The 17378-nt window shown below is 38.7% G+C and overlaps 1 protein-coding gene across 1 annotated transcript; it reads left to right on the top strand.

The window, feature by feature from the left end:
- Positions 1-878: 878 nt before the first annotated feature.
- COX17 (cytochrome c oxidase copper chaperone COX17) lies at positions 879-13934 on the top strand. The gene is made up of 4 exons (XM_072613916.1): positions 879-1079; positions 1226-1369; positions 8816-8926; positions 13799-13934. Exons 2-3 carry the CDS (start codon positions 1254-1256, stop codon positions 8898-8900), a joined length of 201 nt encoding a protein of 66 aa, XP_072470017.1. The 5' UTR covers positions 879-1079; positions 1226-1253; the 3' UTR covers positions 8901-8926; positions 13799-13934.
- Positions 13935-17378: the final 3444 nt, after the last annotated feature.

Raw genomic sequence — 17378 nt, forward strand, 5'->3', positions numbered from 1 at the left:
TAATGAGCGCTCTACCAAGTGTAGTGTAAAGATCTACTCTACCAAGGGGCCAAGGAAGGAAGGAGGGAGGATACTGAAGGGCACCTGGGGGATGAGGAGATGCATCAGCCCACGCCATATTCCTCTAAGTAAAAAGAAGACGGTGTATTGCTTGACTAAATAGTCTCAAGTGAAAAAGGATCTTACTGCTTAGGCCATCTGCGCCTGTGCAAGACAGGGGAAGGAAGAAGGAAGGAAGGAAGGAAGGAAGGAAGGAAGGAAGGAAGGAAGGAAGGAAGGAAGGAAGGAAGGAAGGAAGGAAGGAAGGAAGGAAGGAAGGAAGAGAGAGAAAGAGAGAAAGAAAAAAAGAGAAAGAAAGAAAGAAAGAGAGAGAAAGAAAGAGAGAGAGAAAGAGAGAAAGAAAGAAAGAGAGAGAAAGAAAGAAAGAGAGAGAGAGAAAGAAAGAAAGAAAAAGAGAGAAAGAAAGAGAGAGAAATAAAGAGAAATAAAGGAAGAAAGGAAGGAGAAAGAAAGGAAGAAAGAAGGAAGGAGAGAGAAAGAAAGAGAAAGAAAGAAGGGAGGGAAGGAAGGAAGGAAAGAGAAAGAGAGAGAAAGAAAGGAAGGAAGGAGAAAGAAAGAGAGAAAGAGAGAGAAAGAAAGAAAGAGGAAGGAAGGAAGGAAGGAAAGAGAGAGAAAGGAAGAAAGGAAGGAAAGAGAAAGAGAGAGAAAGAAAGAACGGAAGGAAGGAAAGAGAAAGAAAGAAAGAAAGAAAGAAGAAGGGAAGGAGGGAAGGAAGGAAGGAAAGAAGGGAAGGAAGCAAAGAAAGAAAGAATCTAGCTCTGCTATGAACCGAGAAGGCGACAAGCCCAAATTCCCTTTCCCGTACACTGCCATGCACACTTCCGGTTCCGCTGCTTCCGGGTAACAATATATGACGTGAGCCTGATTTCTCTCCCGAGGCTTGTCCCGTTGAATAGCGGCTTCGACGTCCTAGGCGGGACTTCCGGTTCCCCAGTTTTGTTTTTTTCCCTCCCCCCCCCCCCCCCCCCCGCAGCTTCCCGCGAGGTCCGGAAAACCAGTTCATGTACCAGTTCTCGGAGGTAAGACCCTGTTCTGCTCCTGTCAAGTGGGGAATTCACGAAGCCCCTGCCTACGGGGGCTAAGGGAACCCAGTGGGGTGGAGGGAGGGAGGGAGGGTAAGCCGGCCATTGTGTAATAAATGCCCCCTGTTGTCCCGGCTGCCCAGGGAGCCTCCTTCTGCGCGTGCTCCAGAAATGTCCTCCCTGGCGGCCGCCAGCTGTGACAAGGACTCCTCGGAAAAGACCTCGGAGAAGAAGCCGCTGAAACCGTGCTGCGCATGCCCAGAGACCAAGAAAGCCCGCGATGCCTGGTAAGTCGTGTCCCGGCGGCGGCGTGGGCCTGTGGGCCCCGTCCCCCAATCACGTTTCTCCAAATAGGATCACAAAGGAAACCAAATGTACCGAAAACCATTACAAAAACGTTTTCTTTGAAGTTCAGACCCCCCCCCCCCCCCCGCCCCTCCCCTCAGTTCAAGGGACTCCAGACCAGAGCAGACCAGGGCTCTCCTGCCCGGGGAGCCCGCGGGAGCTCCGGCTCCGCATACACTGACTTCTCCTGCTGAGAAGCGCGGGTCTACGCAGCTCAGAGCGGGGGACGGTCCAAAGGGTGACCTTCATCGCGCGCCTACCCTTTGTGACCTTGGGCAAGTCACTTCCCTGAGCCTTCGTGTCTGCACCTTCAGAAGGTTTTTATTTTAAAAATAACAGCTTCAGCTCCGACGTTGTCTTTATTTGAGGCTGCTTTATGGTACTTGCTTTTTGTTCTACCTTGGGGCTAGGAGGAGGAGGGGTGGGACCTGTGGTCTCTTTCACTTGGAGCTGTGGTGTCCAACTCAAATAAACCGTAGGTAAAGATCCCTGGAGGCAGCATTATTTTAGACTGATATTTAGAAAACCACATGTTAACATAAACTAGGCTCTAATGTCTTTCTTTATCTCGTTAAATGCTTCCCAGTTACATTTTTGTGAATTCTGGTGCCTCCGTAGCTATGTGTTGGATACATAGTATCTTCTCTGTAATTTCCTGTTGGGGAGAGTTGCTCAGAGTACTGAGAGATTAAAACAGTTTGTCCAGGCTCTCCAGCGATACATCATGTGTCACAAGCAGTACTTGAACCTAGGCAGGTTTTCATACCTTTTAGGCAGGTTTTCTAGCTACCATACCAGGCTACGTCTCATTTTATGGTGATTTTTTAAAAGATTACAGTTTTTTAAAAAATAAACTTTATCCCTAATTTAATATTTATTATTAACATTGATTTATAAAATTTTTTTCGAATTCCAGATTCTCTCCCTCCTTTACCCATTGAGAAGGCAAGCAATATTTTACCAACTAAATATGTTGTCATGCAAAACATATTTCCATGTTAGGCATGTTGCAAAAAAAAGGCAAGAAAAAGAAAGTGAAAGAAGTTACATTTTAATCTGTTCACTGATTTCATTAGTTCTCTTTTCTGGAGATGGATAACATTTTTCATCATGATTCCTTTGTAGTTGCCTTGGATCATTATATTGATCAGTTAGCTAAATCATTCACAGCTGATCATCAAAAAAAATTATCTTTTAACATAAAAGTCTTAACAAACCTAATTCCCAAGCAGAAAAGACTTTAGAGATAATCACTAACCTATCCTCTAAGGATGAAGTCTATCTCCAATACTTCTGACAAATAGTTATCCACATTTTATTTTAAAACCTTGAATTATGGGAAGCTCAGTATCCTCTAAGGCCACTTCATTTTTTCCTTCTCCCTTAGGGGTCTAGCCAAGTGGTGAGGAGCCTGTGGCCTCAAAGCCACACATGGCCTTCTAGGTCCTTGTGTGCAGCCTTTTGCCTGAATCCAAGTTTTACAGAACAAATCCTTTTATTAGAGGGATTTGTTCTGTGAAGTTTGGATTCAGTGAAAGGGATGCACTTGAGGACTCGGGGGCCACATGTGACCTTGAAGCCACAGGTAAGTCTTAAAGGTCTTTGAATACCAAATGGAGCTTTCCTATTTGATCCTGGAGGTGCTAGGGAGCTATTGGAGTTTATGAAGTAGGGGAAGAGCATGATTAGACCTGCACTTTAGGAAAAACACTTATTGACTGAATAGGGAATGGATTGGAGTGAAGAGAGACTTGGGGAAGGTGTGAGGGGATGGGGGCTTGCGCTAGAGTGGTGGTAGTGTCAGAAGAGAGGAGTATATTGAAAAGATGTTGCAAAGGTGAAATTGACAGGACAGATTTAATATGGGAGGGATAAGAGATCCTGAGGAGTCCAGGATTACTGCTAAGTTGCAATTCTGAAAGATTGGGAGGATGGTGCTGACCTCTATAGTAATAAGGAAGGTAAGAAGTTGGGGAGGGTTTAGGGAAAAAAGATGTATGAGTTCATTTTGAACATACTGAGTTTAAGATGTCTGCCAGACATCACCTTGGAGATGTGAAATTAGGGATCAGCAGAGAAGTTGGAACAGGATAGATAGGTAGATTTGAGAATCATCCGCATAGAAATGGTAATTAAATCTGTAGGACCTGATGATATCACCAAGTGAAATGGTATAGAGGGGAATAAAGAGGGCCCAGGACAGAACCTTGAGAGGAGGAGACAGTGATCAATAGTGTTAAAGTCTGAAGAGATGTTGAGGAGAGTGAGGATAGAGAAAAGTCCATTGGATTTGGCAGCTACGGGTAGAAGAAATACAGGAAAATACCAGGGAAGGAAAGGTCAAGTGAGCGTTTTTTTCAGGATGTGGGAGGCATAGGTAAATGAATGAGTGGGGATGACAGAAAGGACAATCTGTTGGAGGAGTGAGATGAAATTATGCAAATAAAGTGATTAAAAATGTCTGGATCTTTTGACCCATAGAGTCCACTGCTAGACTTATGCTTAAAGAAATAAATCATTGCTAAGAAGAAAAAAGCCCCCATATACACCAAAATATTTATAGTAGCACTTTTATGTTGTAGCAAAAAATTGGGAACAAAGTAAGTGCCCGTAGATTGGAGAATGACTAAACAAATTGTGGTTCATGAAGTAATGGAATATTGCTGTGCTGTAAGAAGTGACAAATATGATAGTCATGCAAATATTTAAAGACTGATATACAGTGAAATAAAGAGGACCAAGAAAACAGTGTATACTACAAATAGAAAGAATAATCACAAAACTCTAAGAAAGTGAATGCTGCAAAATTACAAAGAACAAACATGGTCCCTGAGAAGAGATAGGAGAAGATACCCCCATCCCACTCCTTTGTAGAGGTTGGAGGTCCATGGTTGGGATATATTACCTGTTTTTACAGGGGGTTTTTTTGTTGTTGTTGGTTTGATTAGTTCTACAGATTTTTTTTCTATTTTTTTCTTGAGAAACTATTTGTTTAATGGAGCGGTTCTCTGGGAAGAAGGAGAAGACATACTGGGAAAAATTTTGATGATGTAAAAAAAAGAATCGGTAAAATTTTAGTTTAGAAAAGAAAACGGTACTTTCCTGATAACTTTAGTATTCTTAGCTTTTTTTAAAATCACTTATTCATTCTCATTGTTCTTTTCTTTTGCCTGTGATATAGTGTGTAGTTATATAATGGTGTGTAGAAGATTCCAAAATATGGAACTCAGTGTTCTCTTTAGTACTCCATTCTTTTCAGATATTAAAAGCATAACAATCATAGCACTGCATAACTAGAAAAGACTTTGACATCATCTAGTCTAGCTATTACCAGAACATAAATTCCATCTACTATACTTCTGACAAGTAGTCGTCTGTCTCCTTTGTGAGAGCTTTCAGTGATACTGAACTCACCACCTTATAAGAAAGCCAGTTCCATCTTTGGACTGCTGTAATAACTTAATAAATTGTCTTATGTTAGTATTAGATTCTGCATCCCTCATAACTTCTGTGCTCACTGATCCATTCTTCAGCTCCAGTATGTAAAAACTGAGTAAGACCTTAGGAACCATTTAATCTAACCCTTTAATTTTACAGATGAGGAAACTTGAGACTCAGATGTTACATGATTTGCCCAGAATCATTCTGCCAGGTGTCTAAAACCGCATTTGAATCTAGGTCTTTCTGCCTTCAAGTCTAACACAATCCATTATACCATACTACCTCTTAATGTATGACAACCCTTCTAGTCTTTGGAAGGCCCAAATTAGGTCTTTCCCACCATCTTCTCTCTACTCACACTGTCACCATCCTAGGTTAGGCATTCCTCCTCTCTCACCTGTACCATCCAAATGACTTCTCAGCTGGTCTCCCAACCTCAACTCTCATGCCTGCCCAGTCTACACTCTACCCAGATGTCCAAGTGATATCCTCAAGAATAATTCTGACCACATTGCTGCCTTGCTCAAAAAGCTTAATTCCCTGTTGCTTCTAGGATCAAATACAACCTCTTTTTTGTTGTTTTTAAAGTCCTCTACCAAATGGCTTCTTCTGTGTTTCCAGAATTACACAATAACTCCCTTTTCATGGTCAGTGTTCTAACCAAACTGACCTATTTGATGTCTCATGCACGACATCCCTTTTTCCGTTTCTGTGTCTTTCCATTCCAGTTTGGAGTATCCTTCCCCTTCACCTCCACTTCAGTTTAGTCCCAAGTGCCATCTCCTACATCTTCCACACATACACACCCCTTATCTCCCCAGCTCCCAACCTCCCACTCTCCCTCCTGGTGAAGTTTTCCTCACTTCACTCACAATTACTTTGTATATGTTTGTATCAACTTAGGTGTTTATTTGTTGTTTCCCTTATAGAATGGAAGCATCTTGTGAGAAGGAACTGTCTTTTTTTTTTTGGTCTTTTTATCTCCAACACATAGCACAGTGTTTAGCAGCACATAGCAGATTCTTAATAAGTGCTTGTTGTTTGATTTTTCTCCAGATTAAACATCCCCAGTTTATTCAGCCAGTCCTCATATAGCGGGATATTCAATATCCTGAGCATCCTTCTCTGAATACATACCAATTTGTCAATGTCTTTGCTAAAATATAATGCTCACAACTGAAAATGATACTTGAGGTATACTTTGCCATGTATTAAGTGCTTGTTGAATCCATTGTTCTTTCCACTCCACTATACAGTTAACAGAATCTTAGATTTGGAAGAGGATTTTGGTATCACTTCTCTGTGCAAGAGATGGGTCACACCATCATAGAGTTGATAATCTTGTAAGGGTAGAAACATCCATATGGTTAAATATATATTATAATTATAGTATGTATATGAGTAGTACAGAATGCTGTCCCATGAGAGATCACTTTCTATTGGGATGATATTGGATTGTTTGAGATGGAAAAGTATGAAAGCAATCTCAGAATTACCTTTGAAATCACAGAAATTCTTTCTGCAACATCCTTGATAGAAGTTAATTCAGCCCCTGATTGTTGATGGTACTTCAAATGATGGAGAGGTCATTATCTCACAGAGCAATTCATTCTGTTGTTGAACAGTTCAAAGTTTTAGAGATGTATTTTTTACTTTCATTGTCTTAGTTTTTAGTCTCTGGATCACCATAAAGTAACTCCAGTTTTACTTCCACATGACTTTGGATTAGGTACTTAGCATCTGTGCTTCAGTTTCCTCATTTGTAAAATGAATATGATGTGGAAAATCTATGCAGCAAATGCTAAGTTTATGAATTTCATATCCTCAATTCCATCAGCTAATCCTCATGTAGCGTGGTTTCTAGAACCATAGGCACTCCCAATCTCTCCCTTAAAAACTGACATTTTAGGCCAGTACTCCAGATGTGTAGCCAGTGTAAATGCTGTACCTCTTTTGTTCTGGTAACTGCTTCTTCCATTAGTTCAGTCTAAGACTTTATTCACTCTTCTGGCAGAAATATTATCCATGAAATGAACTAAAACTCCTGGGCTTTTTTCACATAGATTGTTATAATAGCAGCTCTCCCTCGTTTGCTGCTTGTACAATAAATTTTTCTTTTAAGTGCTGGACTTAACGTTTCCTCTAAAATGTGTTTTTGTTATGTTTGGTCCATTTTTTCAGTGTGTCTACAGTTTGATTCTTGCTTCTGTCATCTCTGTAATTAAGCAGGCGTATAGACTTAACCGTAAGCTTCCTCACCTGTGCAGGTTGTTTTAAAGACTTACCCGCTTTAGGGACATGTCATAGCACACAGTATGTTACTCTTTCAAGGTGTTGTCAGTTTTGTGTTTTCTTTCCTCTCTCCTCTCTCATGTGACTATTTTATTCTTTTCAGTATTCTCATTTGCTCAAACTTTTACGTCCTCTCTACCTTGTTTCAAGTCAGGAACACCTGTCTTAATTTCCCCCTCTCACGTTTCCTAGCTGTGTAACTATGGGCAAGTCACTTCTCTGAGCCTCTTGGTTTCCTCATCTGTAAACTGGGGACAGTACCTGTCATGCACATATCACAAAGTTGTGAGGCTCTTTTGTATATAAAGTGCTTTGCAAACTTTCAAGTGCTATGTGAAGGTCAGCTATTATTATTTAGTTCCCCTTTTTTCCTTTTTCTCTTTCTACCTTCTCCCATCTGGCAGCATGCCTGTTTACCTATTTGCCAGGAAAAAATGTTTTTGTCTTCTGTCCAATGGTATTACAATACTCGACTCTATTAACATGTATCTTTTGACAGGTTCAAAACAATATGTGATTGCTTATTTCATGTATATGTATCTTACCCCATTAATTAGATTGTTTCTAGAAAATAAAGAATAGTTTTGTTCTTCTGTGTGCTCTCCAGAACCTGGTACTGAACTGGGTACACTTAGAATACGTGAATTAAGTATACTTTAATGTATATTTGTATCTCAGCACTTTTGGATTCTTTTCCATGGGGAAAAATGCCATACTGCTGGGTGGATACCTAGGAATATGTTTTTGCCAGTGATTCCAAAACTGGACTATGAGGGTTATCTTGATGTCTTCTGATTGGTCGACTTACAGAAATTCCAATGCATAGGCCACCTCATTTGAGGAAATTGTTTAGTTCTTTTCCTTATCTCATTCCCCATCCTTCACTTTGGGCCTCTTGCCCCTGGCAAAGTATGAAGCCAAAAAAACTAAAGAAATTTTTTTTCACTCATGGAAGATATTTGAGAAGTACACACGAATAGCCTTATGACACACTCTTTGGGCCATTGGGGTAGTTTTTGGTGAATTTGCTTTTGTTACAATGGAATCTTATTTAAATAATTGCATTGCTAGAAAACCAAGTCTAGAGACCTGAAGAAATCCCTGAATTCTAGCCTCTTTGTAGTAACAAGTGAAAAAGTGTTCTATAACCCAATGGAGGAAGGAGCATATAGTAACTGCCATGTTGCCACAGCCCCTGGGAGCTTTTTTAGTTTTTATTTTGCTGAATCCTTTAGGAATGTAGGTGGATTTTATTTGGATGATTAACAAAAGGTTTAAGCTAGAGGGCAGGTGAAACTCAATTAAGAGGAGGTAAGGAATAATTCCTACTTGATAGCAGATCCAAATCTCAGTTTTTGAGATTTTTGCTTGCCATACAATTTACATTCCATCAAGTTATAAAAATTCTAGAGGCTTGTTATCTAGGCCATGCTGCACTTGTTATATGGAATTTAAACATGTTACAGGTGGACTTTTTTGTTACCTGTGGCATCAGATTAGCTTTGACTATAAAAGGCTCTTTGTAACAGCATTTCTTATAACAAGAAACCACCACTGAGTACACATCATCTCCTTTTGTGCCATGAATTTCCATATTTTTTTACCTGAGGAGCTATATGCCTATTTTGTTGGATAATGACAACTATGTTTTACAGCATCATGGAGAAAGGAGAAGAGCACTGTGGACATCTGATTGAAGCTCACAAGGAGTGTATGAGAGCCCTGGGATTCAAAATATGAATGAAAAAAGAAATAGAATATGGATGGTGAGTATTAGATGACAAAGGGGGGAACGTGGGTGCTGCTCTTAGTTTAAACTGTTTTTACAAATTGAACAGATTTTTTTAAAATCAGCATTTTACCTCTTAGGCAGTAAGTACCTTGTTTGAAGTGGTGGCTTTGAGAGAAAGGAATTAGTTGAGCAAAACATTTTTTAAACAAAGTAAGTCTTTGTTTTAAAAACCCCAGCTAATTACCAGCCAGAGCTTTTTTATTAAATGTTGTGGAATGTAATGATTTGCTTTCAAAATAGAAAGTACAACTTCTCTACCTTGAAACGGTTGGGAGGTGGGCTGGAGAGAGTAATGTAAGATTGATTAATTTTATTGGAGCTTGAGGGTTCATCTAGGGAAGGCAATGAGGCTTAGCTATAGCAACAACAAAAAAAAAAGGTGGGGGATATTATTCAGATTCATGGAAGTTGGTAGGTTGATGGTGAAAAGTAAAGTTACAGTAAGTCCAGAATGCTACTTGGCTAATCGTCAGATTCCAACTTAGAGGAAACAAAAGAGAAAAGCTTATTTTAAAATTCCCACTTTTGAATGCCATTGAGCTCATAAAAAACTGGGATAGGAACTAGATGACTAAGTGCATGCATGGGGTAGAGAATGCAATTAAATTAAGCTTCCACAACCTACGTGACATCTCTTATATTTCAAACTTGTTCCTCTCTACATTGAAACCTGAGCCTTTAGTGGAATATTTTTGAATCAGACATTTAGAATTGGAAAGAGTCTTAGTATTCAAACATCTTAGACCCAAAGATATGAAGTCACTTCTCTAAGGTCACATAGCTAGTTCGTGTCAGAGATATGGCTAGAACCTAATTTTTTTTAAGTTTAGTGTTCTTTCTTTTTTTTTAATTAAATTATTTTATTTTTTTTCAGTGTTCTGTAATCACTTCCATATATCTTAGATTTTTTTCCCCTGCCTCCCCCTTTTTCCTCCCTGAGATGGCATACAATTTTATATAGGTCCTACACATACATTCCTATTAAATACATTTCCACCTTAGTCATGCTGAATAGAAGAATTAAAATGAATGGGAGAAATCATAAAACAAAACATAATGTAAAAGAAAATGGTCTGCTTCATTCTGCAATCAAATTCCATGGTTCTTTCTTTGGGTGTGGAAGGTATTTTGCTCAAGAGTCCATTGGGAATTTTTTAAGTCCTTGCATTGCAATGAAGTACTAAGTCTACCAGAAAAATTCCATGCACACTGTGGTTGTTGCTGTGTATAAAGTTCTCCAGGTTCTGCTCCTTTCACTCAGCATCAGTTCATATAAGTCTTTCCAGGCCTCTCTGAAGTCTGCCTGTTCATCATTTCTTACAGCACAATAGTATTCCATTACATTCATGTACCACAATTTATTCAGCCATTCCTCAATCAATGAGCATCCCCTTAATTCCAGTTTTTGGCCACCACAAAGAGGGCTGCTATAAATATTTTTGTACATGTGGGACCCTTTCCCATTTTTATGATCTCTTTGGGATACAGTCCTAGAAGCGATATTGCTGGGTCAAAGGATATGCACATTTTTGTAGCCCTTTGGGCATAGTTCCAGATTGCTCTCCAGAATGGTTGGATCAGCTCACAGCTCTGCCAGCAATGAGCTAGTGTTCCAACTCTCCCACATCTTCTCCAACATTTATCATCTTCCTGTTTTGTCATGTTAGCCAGTCTGACAGGTGTGAGGTGGTACCTCAGAGTTGTTTTGATTTGCATCTTTCTAATCAATGGTGATTTAGAGCATTTTTTCATGTGACTATAGATAGCTTTAATTTCTTCCTCTGAAAACTTCCTGTTCATATCCTTTGACCATTTATCAGTTTGGGAGAGTTTATTGTTCTTTCCACAAAACTGCACTGCTAGTTTAAATATCATAATGATAATAAAGTCACATGCCTCGATATCCATATTTATATATGCCCCTGTTTTCTATCTCCTAAGGGGTTCTAGGATTGTTCTTGTCCCCTGGGGTGGAAAGAGGAAAGACAAGGAAATGGAACCTGAGCACTGGGCTGAGTTAAGGATATCTAAGCCTTAGTCTCGGGGTGGGGAACCTAGCCCTTTGTAGGTCTTATGTAAGTTACCTCCTCTCATCCAACCTGTTTTCTCCTCTGTAAGTTGAAGAGGTTGGCCTAGTTTATTTTTGAATTTTTGAATTAGCCGTTTAGCTAATTAAATCATAGTGATTCTTTTTATGTAGCAGCTTCCCCCTAATTAGTTTGGTGATCCCAGATTTTTGTATAGTTTGATTTAAGTGGAGCTGTACTTAATAGACTTGAATTCCTGTTATCTTTAACTTTCAGGATCTGAAGTTTTCTTGATAACTAAATCTGGCTCTTAGTTAGCCTGTACTTATGAGAGTGAGTAATATTGGCATTAGGAGCAGCCTCCCACCTTTCTACCTATTAGCAATTTAGCTTGAACTACATTGATGACATCAACCAAGACTTTTCGCTTTATAAAGCATAGTGTCCCCAACAAATAAAAGGTATTAGAGTTTCATTTCCCATATTAGGATGAAAAAGAAGACAGTAATCTTGGTCACAACTTGAATTGGAGAGACCATTCCAGGAAATTCGTACATTTCATTGATCTTTTTTATGAGACTAGGATGACTTGATGGAAAGTTTGAGGCTGGATTTGGTCCTGAGTTTAATTCCTGATTACTCTGTTCCTTAGACTAGACAACATCTGAGGTCTCTTCTAGCACAAAATCTATGATCCTGTAATCCTCATGAAATAGGAATAGGGATTTTTTTAAATGCCCTTGCATCCGGAGAGGGCATGAGAAATTTCCAACTTGTTCAAGGTCACAGAAATGAATTCATAGTAGAGTTTTATAACCCAGGCCATTGGACTCCTCAAATTATAAGCTTTTTTTTTTTATATGCTACCTTATCACTGTGGGAAGCTTTTGTTCCCAGAATGTTGGTTGTCAGACTTACATATGAGCTTTGAGCTACAAACCTTAAAATTCTTATTGTGAAAGCTATTTATAAAGCTCCATTGCCAAAAGGGTAGGCAAATGTGAACTAGGTCACAGCATTCTAAGTGATTACACTTAGTACAGAACTCTCTGTACTTCTCTGAGGGTAAATCTAACTAGCTAGTTCTTACACTATTAATGTTTTTTTTCCTCTGGAGACTAATTGAAATAACTTAAAATGAAGTTTGTTTACATTTAGGCTGGGTATATATTGATAAAATCCATAAATGCTAATTGATGGTAGGGAATATCCTTGGAGTAAAAGGAGGTGGAGTAAGTTTTGGACCAAAATAGGGGGAATAGGTTTAATTTTCATACTGAAAAATAGCTGTATATAATTTTTCCACTTAATTGTTATGTTCGGTATTTTAGGGAAGATTATCTCTAGCATCAGTATTTCTTCAAAGAGTCTCTAATTATGTGAAATACTAGGGTTTTATGTTATAGCTTTTGGAAAACCCTAATCTGTGGAGGCACATTTAACAAGGCTAATAGTTATTTAATAAAGCAGTTAAGAAGCTGAGCTCTACGTTAGGAAAAATGCAGAAGATGGTAAATTCCAAAACAATATGATCCTAAGGAATGTGACCCAATTTTAGAAAACCATAGAATTTTCAAAGTAGAAGAGACCATAGTCAGATCTAGTTTAAGCCCTGTATTTTACAGTTTAAGAAACTAAGGTTAAGAGAAGTGTAGTGGTAGTAAGCAGTGTTCCTACTGAAGGAGAGAATTCTAAGGAAGATGTGACAATTGATAGATAACTATTAACCCTATCAGTCCTAGACTCCTGAGTTTTGGGTTGGAGAAGAGATGAGATATGAGGGTACTTATTTAATTGAACCAAACGTTAAAGTAGGTGAAATGAGCCAATATTCAGATAATAAAGAATTGCCAATAAAAAAAAAGCTACCCATGGTAGGGAGTATATGAAAACTTCTCTGCTGTGTGTCTATCTGAAAAATGTTTATTGGACCCTATACAGTTGGAGGACACACGGATGAATAAGTTCCTCGAATGTGTATTCCAAATAGTAACACCTACTTCTGTGGCTCATTTTGTGATAATTTGTTAATGAATTTTTGGAAAACAAAAATATAAAAACCATGAACAGATCTCAGAAGGCTGAGCAAGAGTATGAGTTAATTTTCTAGTGTTCTTGACTGTCCAAATCTTACCTACTTTTTCTCCTTTCCACAGACTTTAGAAAAGAGCTGTTAGGGGTGTGCACAGAATCCTGTATCACAGCTGGATGGAGAGGCATTTGCTTGAAAATTGAGGAGCAGAGCAGCCTGACTTAAATGTTACCTTTTAGTAGTACTCGGCTGCCTTGTGGTCCCAAACTGTCATTAGATGTGGTAGGAGAGGAAGCTGTCATCTGTACCAGTGTTCCGTTCTGTTCTTTCAGAGTGGACTTAGCAGCTGTAATTCTTAAGTTTACACTAGGTACTAATTGAAAAACTTTCCACAGGAAGTTTCCACTGATCTGACCTTGCAACTTTCAACTTCACCTATCTTTGCCAAACACGCTTGCACAAACACAATGCCCTACAGACCTCTCTGTAGCTTTAGAATTACAAAATACTTTGGGCTTTTATTGGAAGGGTTTTTAAAGAAAACACTTGCCCTACTTCAAAGATTTGCAGAAATTAAACTGTTTGATTTAAGCATATTTTAAGTTTTGGAAACTTAATTTCAGTAAGTTTTTAAGTGAAACCGAAACCACTAAAAATTTTACCTTGATATTAGGGGAGCTGTGGCAGTTTCTCAGGGGAGACATTCCAAGTATTGTTTGTTAACTGAAATCAGAGTAAACATGTTTTTTTGAAGTCCAGTTCATTAAAATATCTTTTTTTCCCCTAGGTTGTCTGATGTTGGAAGAATAGTTCCTAAGGAATGAATGAGATTAAATTATTTGAGGGCTTCTTTGAAGAATAAAATTCTTATATATGTGTATATTTATAATTTCTTTAAAAAATAAAATATATATATATGTGTATATCTGGTAAAATGCTTCTTTATTTGGGTATATATATATTGCAACTTTTTTCTTAAATGTATTTCTGCCACACACTGCTTTTTGGGAGGCTGGGGGGTAGGGGAGACATCTGGAAATTTTTGGTAAGAAACAGTTCTTTTCACAGGAAGTTCTAAGATTTCTTGGGAGGTGGGCCCTTCCACCAATTCAAAACCAGCATGACTGTTATCACTGCCCTGCAGGCCTTCTTGGATTGTTACTAATTTTACTAACTCTCCACTAACAATGCTCAGTGATGCTTCCTATGTGGTATGAGGGTAACTCTGGAATGACACAAATATGGTGCTGATATCTAAACCAGGAGGAGCAAAAACAGAAAGAAAATTATAGATCAATTTCCCTAATGAATATTGATGCCAAAATTTTTAACAAAATGTTAACAAGGCAATTACAAAAAATTATCACAAGATTATACCGTATGACTAGATGGGGTTTATACCAAGGGTAACCCTGGAATTTAAAAACCTGTGATAGGAGATCCCACCAAACTTGGAATGGCTGCATGTGTGGGAGTTAGGAGTCTCCATGCATGTGCAGTCAGTCTGAGCTATGAATCCCAGCTCTAGGTTATTGGTGGTGTAACCTCGAGTAAGTCCCTTGACTCCTCTAGGTCTGCCTTACGTGAAATGAAGGGAGTGAGGGTCTTTCAAGATTCCTCCAACCAGTGTTGGGGAGGTTCATCGCCAGAAGGATGTGCTATCAAGGGATTTTTAATTTTTTTTGGTCACAGCAACTTGTGAAGACCATTTATTTATTAAGGGACATAAAGGGCATATGATCTATAGTTAGTAGGAATACTCACTAAAGCAATTATGGGTCATTGAAGTATTTTAGTAGCTGTTAGCAAAGGCAAAAACTAAAAGGTTCAGTCTTGTATTTATGCCACTGCTGGAGTTCTTCACCTATCTACATTTGGAAGAACTGTTTAGATTCTGAACTCCCATTAGTGCCTTGGCTGGAAGGAGCTCTTTTCAGAAGTTAACCAGTCTAAGTTTAACTTATTTGCTAAGGCCAAATTTATGTGTTCAAGTCCTGACATAAGCCAGTTGTTCTGTGGCCTTAATATTGAAAAGCTATCTTGATTAGAATGGGCAAGAGTAGAGCTAGATCGTTGTAAACAAATGGATAATATTGGGGAAAACTATATGCCCTGCTACTGATTTATTTTATTACTTTGGTAGCTAGAGGAGAGGTCATACTTCGTAATCTTAACATGAGTTCATAGTTGGAAGGAACCTTGAAGATTATTTTGTTTAGCCCCCTCATTTTTCTGGTGAAGAAACCAAGGCTCAGAAAAATTAAGAGACTTGCCCAAAGTCAGGATTGAAACCCAGCAGGCCCTCTGCCTCCAAACTAGCCACCCCACAGCATCAAGCTGCTTCCTACCAGATACACTTCTCAGTTGGGTGGAGTCTCCTTGGAATTCCTCTCTGAGCAAGATTCTGGAGCTGTGAATAAAGAGGCAGTGAAGACTTGATAGCATTAACAGTACTAATAGCCTTTTGTGTCAGCTAAGCAATTGGGTTTTTTTTTTTGTTATTTTTGTGAACAAATACCTAAAGTAGGCACTGACACATGTAAAAAGCTTGTGTGGAGAATTTGTGCTAATTTTGGAAATCTCATTTAAGTTCAGTCATATTAAAAAAAAAATTGTAAATCACAGATACCATCTTTAACCATCCAGATGGGCTTAACCTCTGTTAAGGTAACAGTTCCTCACAATTGGTTCCCTGCCATGTGAATCTTGGTCCGCAGAGTAAACAGTTTTTCCTAGACCATGAATATCCTAACACAGTTGACTATTACAAAATATCCAAATTAACTATAAAGGATATATAAAGAAAGATGCTATCTGCGTCCTGAGAAAAAAGTGATGGAAATATGTACAGAATAATTATATATGTGTGTATGTATTCATATGTATTTGTGTCTAATGGTAGCCATTTCTAGGGTGGAAGCAAGGAGGGAAGAAAAAAAAACATTTGCATGATAACTTAAATATTTGAAAGGAATAGTCAGTTGTACCTAATTGCAATTTTATGTGCAATCATTGATTATGTTATGGAAATGGTGGTTTGTCCATAAATCAATAACAAGTGTTTCAAAGGAAAAAAGGCAATGTAAAGGAAAAAATTCTACTAGGGATAATACAAGTATTGGTAGTAAGCACAGTGTAAGAAAAATTGAGAGGACAGTTAATGTTTGGGAGATTAGGAAAGACTGCTGAAGGTGTGGCACCTGAGTGAAGTCTTGAAGGTTTCTTAAGATTTAGGAGGTAATGGTGAGCACATTTCTGGCATGAGAACATGCAAATACATGGGCGAACAGGAAGTGGGAGTATTGTTTGGGAAATGATGGCTGGTAGTTAAGTTTGAACAGAATATAGAATACGTGAGGAGAAATAGTTAGAAAGGAAGTGGCAGTCAGATTGAAGTATTTTAAATGCCAAGCTCTAATGTACTTTCCTCTGCAGGCAATGGGGAATCATTTAAGGTATTTGAGTGTCTGGGTCAGATTATTTGCCTAAAACATTGGTACATTCTAGTATGTTTGGGAATTATTTAGTAAACCTGGTCCTGTTGAGTAAGAACTGGTGAGAAAGCTTGACACCTTCCTGCAGAGAGAAGTAAATAAAAAGCATTTGGGGAGAGGGAATATTAACAGCAACTAATACTCAGGATGCTTGAAGGGACACTACCTGAGGACAGACTTGAGCATGTTTGTAGGCAGTGCAAAAAAGGTAATCAATAAGGGGAGAGACAGAAAGACATGAAGGGAGGGAGGGAAAGAGAATTATTGTGGATACAAACACTTGGAAGTTACAGGAAATTATGAGACTGAGTGTAGAAATAGTAAAGGTGTCTTCCTGGCCAAGGAGAACCATACCTTCCTCAGAGACAAAAGTAAAGGAGGATCCACAATGTAATTGCAGCCTACCTTTCTAGCCTTATTTCATATTACTTCCAATCTAGGAAAACTAGGCTACTGTTTTCTAATCTTGCTATTCCTTCTCCCACCTCCATGCATTTGCACAGCTCAGTCACCTCCCTCCCCTTTGGTATTTTCCCTCTCTTATCCTCTCCACCTATCAAAATCTCTTCTTTTAGGCCCAGTCCATGAACTACTTCTTCCATGAAATTTTCCCCAGTGCCCTCCACCCTAAATCTAAAAGGTGTCACTTCTTACATTTTCTGAAAACACATTAACTTTCTTTTTTGCCTTTTTCACATCACAACAACAGCTCTCATTTAAGGTTTGAAAACACTTAGCAAATATCTCATTTTATCCTCACAACAATCCTGGGAGGCAAATAGTATTATTATCCCCATTTTACATATAAGGAAATTGAGGCAAACAGTGGTTAAGTCATCTGTCCAGGGTCTCAGCTGGTGTGTCTGAGGCAGG

The sequence above is a fragment of the Notamacropus eugenii genome, chromosome 5, assembly GCF_028372415.1.
Source record: "Notamacropus eugenii isolate mMacEug1 chromosome 5, mMacEug1.pri_v2, whole genome shotgun sequence".
NCBI lineage: Eukaryota > Metazoa > Chordata > Mammalia > Diprotodontia > Macropodidae > Notamacropus > Notamacropus eugenii.

Coding starts and splice junctions, on each gene's coding strand:
- COX17 (XM_072613916.1), top strand. CDS start 1,254: ATGTCCTCCCTGGCGGCCGCCAGCTGTGACAAGGACTCCTCGGAAAAG. Junction 1,370..8,815: donor AAGAAAGCCCGCGATGCCTG/GTAAGTCGTGTC, acceptor TATGTTTTACAG/CATCATGGAGAAAGGAGAAG.